Source organism: Theobroma cacao, chromosome 3 (assembly GCF_000208745.1).
Source record: "Theobroma cacao cultivar B97-61/B2 chromosome 3, Criollo_cocoa_genome_V2, whole genome shotgun sequence".
Classification (NCBI taxonomy): domain Eukaryota; kingdom Viridiplantae; phylum Streptophyta; class Magnoliopsida; order Malvales; family Malvaceae; genus Theobroma; species Theobroma cacao.
The window spans coordinates 34,361,882-34,375,280 of record NC_030852.1 but is presented as its reverse complement, the minus strand read 5'-3'; the positions used below and the strand labels follow the sequence as shown (position 1 = coordinate 34,375,280).

Here is a 13,399-nt window from a genome sequence, read left to right as displayed (position 1 = left end):
CCCAAAAAAAAGAATTAATTAAATTTTCGACATTCACATTATAGTTTACACACTGGTTGAGCTCAAATTTCAAATAAATCTACACTTGCACGTATGCATAACATAAAAAAATTGCGTTGTCAATCACAAGAAGTTTCTTCAAGAAGAAAAGCCTGTTTCTATATAGCTAGCTTCCATTTTCATTGGTTGATTAAGAAAAACCCTTTTCAATAAGAGACAAATCTACTGAAAGCTACTCTTTTATTTTAAAAAATCTTAATATACTAATAAGAAAGCTGCTTGGAGACGGGTCTCGGTGGCTTAAAATAGGAAGAACTAAATGGCAAATGAAAGAAAGAGAGAGAAAGCATATGTAGTACTAGCAAGAAAAACAAATTACCGCCAATTTCCATGGCAGGGGGACCAGATCGAGGCTTCGCATTTAAGCATTTATCCCCTCCGATTTTCTACTGTAAACTTTGTAAAGGTTAGTTTGGTTTTAGTGTGTTTTCTACTTTTCTTAGGGTTTCCATTTTCGTTCACTTTTCCTTTACACTTTCACGCCTCAAGGGTCTATGCCCTTGTATTCAAGGCGAGCTTTCATAAAGACTATTTCATTTTTTATGAGTAATTAAACCCTAGTAATTAGGCTAATTAATTCGTCTTAATCTAAATCGAATTCTTGGGAGGCGATAGCGGCAACTGGGACATCTGATGGCTCACGCTGCTGAAGTCTGCAGTGATAGTGCAAGAGCCAAGAGAGACTATGCAAATGCCTGTTAGAACAAATCATTGTGACTTTGTACAGTTGGAGTTCTAAGCAAAGCACTACAAACAAAGACAGTTGATGACATGTTATACAGTGGTACGTTTCCATGGTGACAAAGATTGATTTGTACCACTTTCTTTTAACCTCCGGAAATTTCTTGGCTTGATGTTTTCTCAAATATAAACTTTACACATCTTTGTCATGTTTTTAGCTTTGATCCTGTTTGGAAATTCTGCATTCCGGAATTTCAACTGAATATTCTTAACTTAAACGGGTGGGCTTGCTTTTGAGGTCATCTTGGAGGATTCAGTACTGATCCTAAACCCAAGGCTGCGGAGATTATAATTGCATGGTTCCCATGAGGTAGCCTTAGGCCATGGGGCAGCTAGCTGCACTGGTTGACCAATTTCATTCAAATGTCCCCCATTTTTTTTTTTTTTGAAAAGCTGGGTTTTATTCAATTCATGATAAACTGTCAACAAAACGTAAGGGGAAGAACAGCCTCTTCCCCGAAAATGTACCCGTAATTTAACCATTCATCCAAGTCATCGTCGGCTCTTTTGTCAACAACCGTGTTTAATCTTAGAAAATGATCATCTCATCATGCTTATCTCGTTAAAAGGATTAATTAATCAGCTCTGTGGACATATGCACTTGACCTTTACGTTATCAAATTGGAGTTCTTAAATATTGTTTCCCATTTCTTTAATCTTCAGAAGGGGTTAAGATATAGCTTTAGGCCAATGTGATTTTGACACACGGCTGCCTATGGCTTGTTCGGATGATGACAAAATTAATCTTGTGATGAAAACTGTTCGGAAAATTCTGGTAGTAGGAGAAGATTACTTCATATCCAACAATGATTTCCTAGTGAGGTTCATCACCACCCAGCAGAAGCCTACAATTCAACAATTTCCATGCAGTTTCCTCCTAACCTAGGACTGTTAGTTGTTTTTGCCAAGTGTGCATACGAAGCCTTGTGGTATATCATTCTTGTAAAGGGGTGCATTGCAATGCAGGGTTACAACATTAATTCCCTTACCTTTATTTCTAGATGAGTTGATTAATGACTTTAAGATTGAAAATACGTTATCTGAATTTAGGGCAAAGGAAGCGGTCAAGCTTGCTTTGATTTGTAGTGAATTAAAAGCTGGACATCTTTCCAAGGTTTCATGAAATGATTACCTAATACAAATTCAAAGGTTAGGCATGTCTCTCTGCCGGTGGAAGAATGTATGGATTCTATGGAGCCAACAATACACACACTTTCACAAAGTTGATCATCATTAAATACTGGCATTAATGAGGCCGGCTACAAAAAGGACTTGCAAATACACACACACAAAATACAGAGCTAGATTCTAATTAAATTGTTAGTGGGTCGATCTTCTAGCTAAGCCCATCAATAGCTTTTTCGAAATAATAAGGAGTGTCGGGCCATTCTAAGTTTGGGCCTTTGCTGGGCTGAAGCCTCATCTCTTACTCAAAATTTTGTAAGCCCAATTTCTTAGCAGTTAGCATAAATATTCTTTTGGGAAAAAACAAAACAGAAGCTTTCACCCAGCCATTAACCAATATGTAAATGCAGTTCCGGCTAAATTTAGCATAATAGACAAGGCATTTTGAACTTGAATGCACGTGAAAGGTAACAAATAATAAGGCTAGTCATCAATTGATCCAGTCGCCTTCCCTCCACCTACTGATCTCAAATAGAGAATGGAACCGTTCTCAAAGGGAAGGCGCCTCGACTTATTTGATTCATTCATTGCACTTAATTTTATTTGTCAGTGGTACAAATTCATGACTATATTGATAGAGAAACAATAGAAAAGTCCCCTTTTCTAATTGCACCACACGTTTATAGGGCACGAGAGATGGAACTGCTGGCTAGCAGCATGAGGGCACGTGGAGTCAAAGCTCGTACTAATGGCATATCCCCTGAAAATGATGGAAGGAGGTAGGAGCTCCGTTCAGGAGCCTGGACATGTTCTAATTCTCCACTCCAGGCTGCCCTACGCCACCGTTTTCCATCATTGACCTTCCCAGTAGTTTCTATGGTCCTCTCTTTACAAAATGCAAACTGAGCTGAAATTTGCTAAGTTCACCTAACCTTGCATGTGACCAGAACTTTTTAACACTCGAATCGCATTTGAAAAGCTAAAATTTTCACTGTTTTTATTGATAATATGGCCACTCTTACTTTCACACCATCCCCAGCATCATATCTCCCACTTTCGCAAAGAAAAATAGCTGGTCTCAGTCCTATTCAATGCCTTGGAACTCCAAAAGAAGCCATTCGAATCCCTAGTAGTAATGGAAAGGCCATGTTTCCTGAAAAGGGTCTTTTAGCACGCGCGGAAACATCATCACCTCCTACGCCTCGCCGGATAATCCTGGTAAGGCATGGACAGAGTGAAGGGAATGTGGATGAGAGTGCCTACACAAGAGTCGCTGATCCCAAGATTTCGTTAACCGAGAAAGGCAAGGCTGAAGCTGAGGAATGTGGATGGCGAATAAGGGAAATGATTGAGAAAGATGGAGCAGATGATTGGAAGGTTTATTTCTATGTGTCACCATATAAAAGAACACTTGAAACGCTTCAGCACTTGGGCCGGGCATTTGAGCGTTCGAGAATTGCTGGCATGAGAGAAGAGCCTCGAATCCGGGAGCAAGACTTTGGTAGGTTGATATCTCTTCTCTATTCTATCGTGTATTCTTGTCCGATTCAGCATTCATCTAGCCAAACAACTGCCATAAATATCTAGTCGTACTATATATATTCACCATGAACATTGCGAGGAAGGCATGCACCTAACTCCAATTGGAACGATTCATTGCATTATTTCACTTTGTTTCTAGCGATGTACTTATCAAAGCATAACAAAAGAAAGCATGCGAAGGGGTCCCCTCCTAATCTGCACCACACATCCATACCTATCAGATAAAGTTGCAAGTTGCAACCACCACGCGCACGTGAAGAATTCAGAAAACAGCATTACATATGAAATTATTGAAAATTTTTAAGCACCTTTCCTCCGCGCCGGGATATCTGGAAATGTTTCCTAGCACTTTAAATATGTCCTCTTTAATTAATCATGTCTATGGTGAACAGGAAATTTTCAGGACAGAGAGAAAATGAGAGTTGACAAAGCTCTTCGTCTGCGTTATGGTCGTTTCTTTTACCGCTTCCCTGAGGGAGAATCTGCGGCAGATGTTTATGACAGAATTACAGGTAATAGTAATACACTATCCATTCTGTTAACTCAAAGCAAAGAAAGGGTCTAAAACTGATACGATTAATGAAACAGGATTCAGAGAAACACTTAGGGCGGATATCGACATTGGACGCTTTCAGCCACCTGGCGAGCGGAGCCCAAACATGAATCTAATTATTGTGTCACATGGCCTAGCATTGCCTGTGTTTCTGATGAGGTGGTATAAATGGACCGTGGAACAATTTGAAAGACTCAATAATATGGGCAATGGCAACATAATTGTCATGGAAAAAGGTTATGGTGGAAGGTAATAATCTTCTGTTTTTGTGCCCCAAATCCCAAAAAGTTAATTCAAGCCAAGATTGTCGAGTTGGGAAACAATCTGATTAACTAGCGATCTGTCTAAAATCTTCAGATACAGCTTATTAATGCACCACACTGAAGAAGAGCTAAGAGAGTTTGGATTGACAGATGAAATGTTGATTAATCAAGAATGGTAAGTCCTATGAGGATGTTAAACATTTCAGTAGAAAATAGAAACTATGTGGTTCTTTATCCTTGTAATGCTGACCTCTTAAGTTTCTTGGTTTCTGATAACTTAGGCAAAACACTGCAAGACCAGGAGAACTGAATTATGATTGTCCAGTAGTAAATTCTTTCTTCACTCACTTTGAAGATGAGGGCTGCAGAACCCTGTACTAAGGGAAGATATTAGAATCTAAATTATCACTATACAACAAAAAGGAGCTGAGGATTATTATTAGACAGACTAAAGGCTAGACAACATGAAGCCCAAGACTTTTGAGCCTGCAGAGTGCTTGACATCATGATTCTGCTGAGGAATAATTCCTGGTGTCGTATTCATCATTCTTGCAGGGATTTTGATTGGAATGGGAGGCAATGCCACAGTTCCCTAGCCATTCTTCTATAGCGCAATATAACCAAAGGTATTGGCAAGGAAATTGAATCAGCTAAAGAGAAAATTTACATGCTGCTTTGTCATTCTCCTTAAATGAGTAGCAAATTTTAAGAACATGCGGAGGTTGTTCATATGATAATTGGACTCATAGTCAAGAAAGAGTTACCCTGAGTGTATTAATTTGTTAGATCTGTGATGTGAACTATCACACAATGTTCAACCAATGACGAGGATAATAGAATTTATGTATACGTTATATGTGATATTGGGTCCAAAGTGGTGCTCGGGAGTCTTTGGAGCCAGCTTTGATCCAACTTGTATATGTCCTTTTCCAGTTCAATTACTGTTATGGGTCCAAACACACCGCCAGATATAAGAATTGTGGAATGTTAACGTTAGATTTAGTCAAAAAGTTTGTTTTTAATCAATAATCGTGTTGACAAAGCTTTGTTTGAGAAACAAGATCTTGGAAAGCTGGTTCTCACTTGAGAGAGCAGCCGCGGCCTGCTGCTATGAAATGATGGTAGTGGAGCACATTCCAGACGATAGCTTTTCCCCTTCATTTTTTAAATCCATCTGCTTTAAATGAGAATGGATATGGTGTTTTTAGAGAAGATCATCAATGATAAGCCTTTTGTCAATCTGTCTGTCCCTTCTAGAGCTTTAATAATTGATTCTCTAGTTGAGGTAAGCTTTCCGCAGTCGCACGGCCACAGCCGAAGGCCCATAGGGCCAAAAAGGCTGAACAAGGATGGCCAAGACATCCTGTTCAGTCTTACATTTGCATATACCCGTGCTCACAAAGCCAGGATAAGCTGGTGCCAATGCGCATTTACAAAGGTAATAAAGAAACTTTAGAATCACATGAAATAGTTTCCATAGCCATCCACCAAAAGCCAATATCTCCTAGTAAAGTTCAAAACCCAAATCCTCCACAAAGAAGGAAAGAACATTATTTCCCCACATACCTCTACCCGCATATTACACTTGGGAGAAGTTATCCCAAACATATTCCTAGGTTATTCCCACAAGAAAACCAGTAAAGAAAGTCATTCCCCAACATCATTTTTCTTTTCTAAAATAATGGTAAAGATGCTGAGGAGTTTGGCTCACATTTCAACATTCACCATTGAAACAAATGTCAGCAAAGCCACCAAAAAGTAGTCATCATCTTCTCTGCACCATCGTATAGGATGCTCTGCGTTCTACAATCAAGATTTTTCACACCAGTCTTAAGATCAGAAGGCCATAAATTCAGCACCATCCTGGCTCCAGTATTCTGGAGCGTATCTGGCTAAAATTAGCAGCCCCTTTTTTTAAAGTTCTGCAACCCCAGATGTACTTCATTATGACAAAATAAAAGGCCTACTTGTCTCTGAAGCTCTGCAAAAATTTGAATAAAAGGTGGGGCAGATCTTTGCTTCCTTAATCAGCAGCTGTGAAAATGACACTGTTAAAATAAGCCAGATGAAGTGATAGAAATCCTGATTTTTCAGCATCTTGCCTGTTCAGAAATTTTAACACATGGAGACAATCAGGATAAGAACAATACAGCATTGATTGTAAGAATACATGATCATATAATGGGAAAGGGCTGCGAAGGAGAATACAAGGAGAGAATTAGTCAACCGAATGATAAAGGGTTCTAGCAACAAGCCAGTAACTAAGTTCTGAATTCACCTTTCACGCCTTATATATTCTTAAGTGAGAACTTCTGCATTCAAGTATCTGCTAATTGACCTTCACAATTCTATTATTTATGTATAGTAGAATATTTAAGAAAAGAGAAAAGCAGGCAATCCCAAAAACAAAGGGGGCAAAATCAATACCTGGGAAATAAATACCATTGGATGATGAAAAGTGCAAAGAAAAAACATAAATGGACAACAAATAACAGGCGATTTATCTGAGGTGAAGTCTTCCATTATGAAAATTGTTTGGTTAAGAATAGGAACAAGAAACTGAAATCAATCCCCAACTCCATTAACATATTACTGTTATGACTGTAAAAATGCCAGTTGACAGCATATACAACTCCACAACTTGCCTTCAGAAAGCATTTTCTTGGAATTGAATTTCTGAATCTGTCAATCATACAATATGTTGTTCTGCTTAGTTTATTCCATATGGTTGCATAATTCATGCAACAGTGGAAGAACTAGTCATTATATAACTCAAAAATTAACTGTGGAAACAGTAACATTCACTACTATCCAATAAGATTTCGACCTTGCCTACCTAGATCATGAAACTAGAAAAGCCACTCCACAGTTCTAAGACATTTACCGACCACATACCTAGCTGAACAGATATGTCTTCTCTTGGTTGAATTCTTATTTACTAGTTCATCTATATGATCCCCCACTACAGAAAAAGAATCAGATATGTCGGTGAAAGAGAATATATATAAAATGATTTCTGTTGAGTTTATTTTCAACATAAGAAAGTTTAACCTAAACGATGTTGTCTTCTTCCAGACTAAACCTGGTTACATTTAACTCAAACAAACACATTATCAACCTACGAGAACTCAACTCTTCCACAAACAATTGTGAGCCCCGGTTTAGAGAGGAAGAAGATGAAAAATGAGCCATCAGTGTAGAATGAAGACCAAAGCATTGCAAAAACAGAACAAGAAACAGACCCATTAAAGTACCACTGGTTTCTGCACCATGGAAATAGGAACTTTATGAGTTCTCAATGGTTGCGGTTGTAACTTGTAATTGCCTTGGTGGTTCTTGTTCACCACTTCGTCGCCAGAAAGCCCTCCTCCACCAAACTTCAAAACCTCTTTGAATGTTTGGACAATCTTCACCAGAGTTCAAGAATCTATCAAACCAAGCAAGCAAAATTTCCTGTTGCCAAGCCAGAGGCAAAGTGAGAATTGTATTACTAAGACCATCCTCAATTAAATGTCTATCAAGGCCTTTTGATGCCCTCCTCATCCACCCAAAATCATCATAAAATGGCACCAACCATGTTTGTAAAAGCAAGCACCTCATTTCCTTTGATGCCAATAACTGCCCCTTTCCAATTCCCACAAACAGCCGAGCAGTAACTCTGCTGACCTCATACCTATGGACAGCTGGAACTTTAGAATGAGCATCAGATAATTCTGATTGAGAAGCCCATGATTTTAGAAAATCCTCAGCAATCTGCCTATCAATCAAAATATCCAAAATCCAGTGCAAATTATCTGCTTGTCTTGCAATCTGACTCACATCTTGCAAATCAGATGAAGCTGCTCGGAGAAAATGGTGTCGAAGCAGCTCCAGACAGCCATCACAAGCTGAATACAAAGACTCTTTTCGGAGATCATTCTGAGATGAATTCTCACGAAGCATCTTCGAGACCAATCCTTTCATTTCACGCCTTGCCTTCTCATCTTTGCCTTCAAGAACCACATGCAAAAGCTTGAGAAGCACTTCTTCATTATCGCCACCCTCATCAGTTCCATTAGTAACCTCAACAGAAACCCTCTTTAAAACTTCCCCTGCTCCAACATTTTCAAGGCGGAGCTCTGCCAATAGAGAAGCCACTTTCTCTTCTTCATCCTCAGCCCAAGGGGCAGCTTCCAAGTACTCCAAACAAGACAAAACCCCAGCATCAAATCCAATTGCCGCTGAAACCTGAAAAAGCAAAAACACCAACCACTTCACTCGAAAAAAGACTAAAAATCCTAATCCTTCGTTTTCTTGCAGTGAAAGAAAAATACAACAAAAGAATGCAAAACGCCATTTTCCAACTTTTTTCCATCTATGTCACATACTCAGAGCTTAAATGGGTAATTAAAACTGTTAACTTCCACGCCATTCTCGAGTATCCAACTAACCAGAATAATTATAAAACTTTAAAAATATTTAAAAAAAAAAACTAAAACTTCACCTTCAAAATTCCGAGAACCTTAGAAACGTCCTCTCTCATTAACTTCTTCCTCAAATCTTTACAGTACATCAACCTCAAAGTCTCTATATAAACCTCCACGTCATCACAATCGGCTATTTCCACAATGTACGGCCCACCCGATCCATTTCTCTGCTGCTTTGCCCATCGATCCGATAACTTGACCGCAAAAAACCTACTGTGAGCCACCAGAATTTGCCTGTGGACGTTCATTGACACACTAATCCCATCCTTGGAACTCAACGTCAGCTTTATATCACTCGAACCCGGGTCGTTAAACTGGTTGCCAGGGCTCCGGTTCGACAAAAGATCCGATATTCGTTGCATAGTCAATGCCTGCTTATCGATGACTGGCGGCGGTTGATTTTGTCTTGGAGCTGAAATGGGTACTTGGATCTGGGCTTGGTTTTGTGATTGGTTTCTTGGGTGTATATCGGGCTCGCTAGCCATCATTTCGAAAAGTGTCGGGCTGGATCGTGTCTTGTCCGGTGGAGGCGGAGGGGACATCGGGTTTAGAAGACCCGCCGTGAGAGCAGAGTTGAACTTGGTGAAGCTCGACGGAGAGTGACCGTTGGAGAGCGTTGTGCCGCCCGTGAAGTCCATAACGGGTGATAGACTTCCCGGAGAATATCGGATCCTGAAGCCAGATATAGAATCAGCGAAACACGGGTCCGGACCACGGCGAGCTTGCGGTGGAAGAGGAGGAGAAGGAGGGGGAGGGGGGGGAGTGGGAAGGGGTTTTGAAGCAGGACAGCACCAAGTGTTATCAGGGGAAACAATGGTGGGTGGGTCAAGTTTCCGGGTCAAAACCCCAGAAAACCCCGACTCCGAGTAGCTGTTTGTCGCGGCAGTTGTTGCAGTTGTAGGAGCAGCCGTGGAGGCAGAGGAAGAAATGGTGGTTTCTTTACACTTGCGGCGTTTGGGCTTGATGGGTTGGACTTGGACTTTGAGCTGAGCAGACGATGTCTTTGTAGAAATTGATTTTGTTGTAGTTGTGGTTGTTGCTGTTGCCATGAAATGGGTATTGAATGTGTCCCTCTTATATTTTTTTTTTTTTCCCTGCGTTTTATTGTCTTTTAGTTTACAGCATTGGCATCAGTGTGATAGTACCAATTGAAAATGGCGGTGGATACGAGAAAAAAAAAGGAGCTGGCCAGTTGGGTGAGAATTCAGGTAAAAGACATGAGCCTGTCTGAATGGGGCATTTAATGTAGGAGAGAGAGACAGAGATGAGGTATAATTTTTGTTCTGTTTTGTTTTTGGGGTTTTGGCCTTTGGGTATGTTCAGCTGCTCATGCTCTCCTTTTACATTCTTTTTTTTTTCTAAATTTTTGGCTATTGGATTGGTAGGGGTTTGCTCTGGAGAAAATGAAACGACCTGGTGTTGGGGCAATGGATGGGGGGTGAGGGGGCTTGTAGAATTGTTGTTGTTACAGAGATTAAAAAAGGAGGGGAGAGGGGCAAAGCAAAGAGTACACAGAGAGGCAAAAGCTAGCAGCAGAGGAAGCAGGGCAACCCCACCAAAATAGGGCCACCATTGTTTTGGTGTCACTCGTTTATAATATTTGATGATGCATGGGAGATAGATTGTCTTTTGTTTCTCAGTTAGTCATTGCTTGCTTCACTTGGCAGGATTGGTATTGCGCCAGTTGTGACTTTGGTTTTGGGATTTTGTGATTCTTTTTGGGATTATTCTCCTCGGGACAACCCTCCCCCACCTTTGACAAAACATCAATGATACTATTAATCATGATCATTTATCAATTCATGTCATTTTATTTGGGTTTTTTCTTTTCCAGCAGTGAGTAATTGCTGACTCAGGGCAAGCTTACACTCAAGGCAACATACTATTATTACTTGATATTCATGACTCCGCATGACATTATGGTATGTATGTAACTCCATTTTGTTTACAGAACCAAATACAAATTTTCTCTTTTTTTTGTGTGTCAAAAAATTAAATTAGTTGACTTGGAGGGGGAGTCTCTCATGGCATCTGAAGGAGCCCTTGGTCACAGGAAAGCAAATTTTGGATTTAATAAAGATGTGAAAGAGAAAGTAAGGAGGAGGAATGAGGTGTTTCATACTATTTTATATGAATTCTTTTCTATCACAGTTTGTCGTATTTTAATCCCATCCCCTTTCGCTTTTTCTTATCCCTTGGCCTTTCTCCACCCCACTCAAGAAATATACGTATATAGTATAATGAAGCACAGATCTTTATTCTATGGGTACCATGTGCATTGGATTTATATTGTATAGTTTTTCTTTGTTTTTTTTTTTTTCTCTTTTTTGGCTGTACTACTGCTGAGGACAGCCTATCCTTAGTCCTAATGAAAGATATAATCTAACATTTGATTAGGAACTAGCAAGGTTTCTTTTTTAATTAAATGAATATAAGACTATACAGCCAAAAGTGTTTAATTTTCTTACAAGAGTACTCACCGAATCTCCGTCTTGGCCCGAGAAGATATTAAAAGCAAAAACAAAATTATTTTCAAATTTTGATATAATGTTTAAAAATTTTTTAAATTATTTAAAAATTTAAAATAAATATCACATATAATTTTATATTATGTTAACATATCATAATAAATAACATGATGATACGGTGACGTGATATTTTCATTTCTTATGTTAATATCGTATAACATAAAATATAACAAGTGATATTTTTATTAATGATAACTAATCAATAATTAATTATAAAAATTTATTTGATTCAAAATAAAAATATAAAAATTTAATTTAATGTAATAAAAAAAATTAAATTTTTTTAAATAATTTAAAAACCATTTTAAGGATGTAATGCAACTTGGTATAATTCAAAGAAACAAATAGAAATTAAAATAAATTACTTAATAAGGCCGGAAAAGTAAGATCATGTCATAAGTTACATCATACGGTTGTCATGGTAGGCCCATGAAAAGGTGGGCCCATACTCACATTAACTTTTGATAGATTTTTCACAAGATTAGTAGAAATAATCAAAGAATGGAACGAACTGATAAACCATTATTTTAAAGAGACAAAATCATCGTTTAAAATGATCAAATCTTGGCCTCCAAAACATCCTTTTTAGGCACATAAGAAACCTAGTTAAACAGAGGCATCATATTTCTCCATTAGGCTCAAACCAACCACCAGCATGACTTGAAGGTTGGACAAAGTTGCTGATTCTTTTAACACTAGTAAGTGATAAAGAGATTCCAGCAGCTAAATCAAATTTGGAGACTGAGAGCTGAGCCGTTGAACCCCAACCCCACAAAGTCATTTACCCTCAGAGATGGTAGGTGAATTATTAGAGCCAAAGCCCCCATGTCTGTTGGATAATCCCGGGTCAGTTATAGCTTTCTTTGAGGCTTGGAATAATTATTATGTTGGAAAGTACAATATTAGGTTGTGAAAACTTGCTTATTATGCAATTGTTTAGACAATTTGGAAGAGCAGAAACCAGATGATTCTTGAAGGGAAAAAGTGAGATGATAAGAAATGTTGGGAGCCGGTGAATTTTAGAATTACCTCATGGGCAAATGCAAAATGGCCAAAGGATTACAAGTCAATCTCTGATATTTTCTTCAATCTCTCGACGTGAAGTTATGCAAAAATGAAACAGAAACAAGTAAAGAAAGGAATTAAATGGCTGCTCCAAAACAAGGATATGTAAAATTCAATGTTGATGGCTCGGAAAAAGGATGCTCTGGACCAACGAGAATTGGAGAAATCTTGAGAAATGAGTTCAAAGAGTTGAAGATCAATTTCTCCAAATCGATAGGTACTGTCAACTCCTCCCAAACTAAAATTATGACTGTAAAAGAAACAATTTTGATATTTTCCACTTCGAAATGAAAAGATGGTTATCATCTTATTGTTGAAAGTGATGCAATTAACATCGTTAATTGAGTTAAAAAACGGGCTTTGGTGTCGCGGTGGTTGCGTAAATGGGTGATTCTAATAGAAAGAATTGAAGAACAGCTAAGACCTTGGGAGATGAGACATTTTTGGGGAAGCTAACCAGGAGGCCGACACCCTCGCCAAGAATGCAGCAAACCTCGATTTTGGAACGTTGTGTATGTATTAAAGTGTATGTGGGGCTCGTTGCTAGAAAGGGAGATAAGGTATAATGGACGACTCTGTCTTTCCTCACCCCCTCCCCTTCTTCAGAGGGTTTGGTGTCTGGGAATATTATCCGGGTCTCACGTGTCCTGTTTTAAGGGGTGGTTTGAGTACAATTTGTTGGGATTGCCCACCCCCTTTTCTGTCTTACGGAGTTTGGGTGTTCTTTTGTACAGGAAGTTGTCCCAGTTGGTTAGGGGAACGAGTTTTAATTCGGGTATTTTGAAAAACAGGGATATACCAGTCAAATCTCTGTTTGCCTTGACACTTTTGGAATTTGGTTCTTCTTTCAGGGTAGTGATCATTTTTCACACCCAATTAATGATACCCGATACTATTCAAAAAAAAAAAAAAAACCCATGTCTGTTTTGAGTCAATTAGATCTAAGACTGGACTTTTTCAGCCGTCACATGGCACCATAACACAAATCATTGACATGCAATTGCTTGTACAGCAAGGAAAGAGAAGATGCCAAGTTCATCCAAATGACAAAACAAA

At 38.8% G+C, this 13,399-nt stretch overlaps 2 protein-coding genes across 5 annotated transcripts; one reads left to right on the top strand and one right to left on the bottom strand.

Annotated features, from left to right (window-relative positions):
• Nucleotides 2,338-5,280, top strand: LOC18606570 (phosphoglycerate mutase-like protein AT74H). Its single transcript, XM_007040258.2, has 5 exons — nucleotides 2,338-3,427; nucleotides 3,861-3,980; nucleotides 4,057-4,270; nucleotides 4,379-4,459; nucleotides 4,566-5,280. The coding sequence occupies exons 1-5, from the start codon at nucleotides 2,935-2,937 to the stop codon at nucleotides 4,663-4,665; spliced, it is 1,008 nt and encodes a 335-aa protein (XP_007040320.2). The 5' UTR covers nucleotides 2,338-2,934; the 3' UTR covers nucleotides 4,666-5,280.
• Nucleotides 5,699-10,180, bottom strand: LOC18606569 (BTB/POZ domain-containing protein At1g63850). Of its 4 annotated transcripts, none has more exons than XM_007040254.2 (3): nucleotides 8,768-10,180; nucleotides 7,527-8,511; nucleotides 5,699-6,386 (listed from the first exon to the last, which is right to left on the bottom strand). In XM_007040254.2, exons 1-2 carry the CDS (start codon nucleotides 9,797-9,799, stop codon nucleotides 7,570-7,572), a joined length of 1,974 nt encoding a protein of 657 aa, XP_007040316.2. In that variant the 5' UTR covers nucleotides 9,800-10,180; the 3' UTR covers nucleotides 5,699-6,386; nucleotides 7,527-7,569. The 4 variants fall into 4 exon arrangements, with proteins under 4 accessions (XP_007040316.2, XP_017973381.1, XP_007040319.2 ...); XM_018117892.1 differs by having other exon boundaries at nucleotides 7,539-8,511; XM_007040257.2 differs by having other exon boundaries at nucleotides 5,699-6,318; nucleotides 7,539-8,511.

Coding starts and splice junctions, on each gene's coding strand:
- LOC18606569 (XM_007040254.2), bottom strand. CDS start 9,799: ATGGCAACAGCAACAACCACAACTACAACAAAATCAATTTCTACAAAG. Junction 8,512..8,767: donor AGGTTCTCGGAATTTTGAAG/GTGAAGTTTTAG, acceptor TTGCTTTTTCAG/GTTTCAGCGGCAATTGGATT.
- LOC18606570 (XM_007040258.2), top strand. CDS start 2,935: ATGGCCACTCTTACTTTCACACCATCCCCAGCATCATATCTCCCACTT. Junction 3,428..3,860: donor AATCCGGGAGCAAGACTTTG/GTAGGTTGATAT, acceptor TATGGTGAACAG/GAAATTTTCAGGACAGAGAG. Junction 4,271..4,378: donor GAAAAAGGTTATGGTGGAAG/GTAATAATCTTC, acceptor TAAAATCTTCAG/ATACAGCTTATTAATGCACC.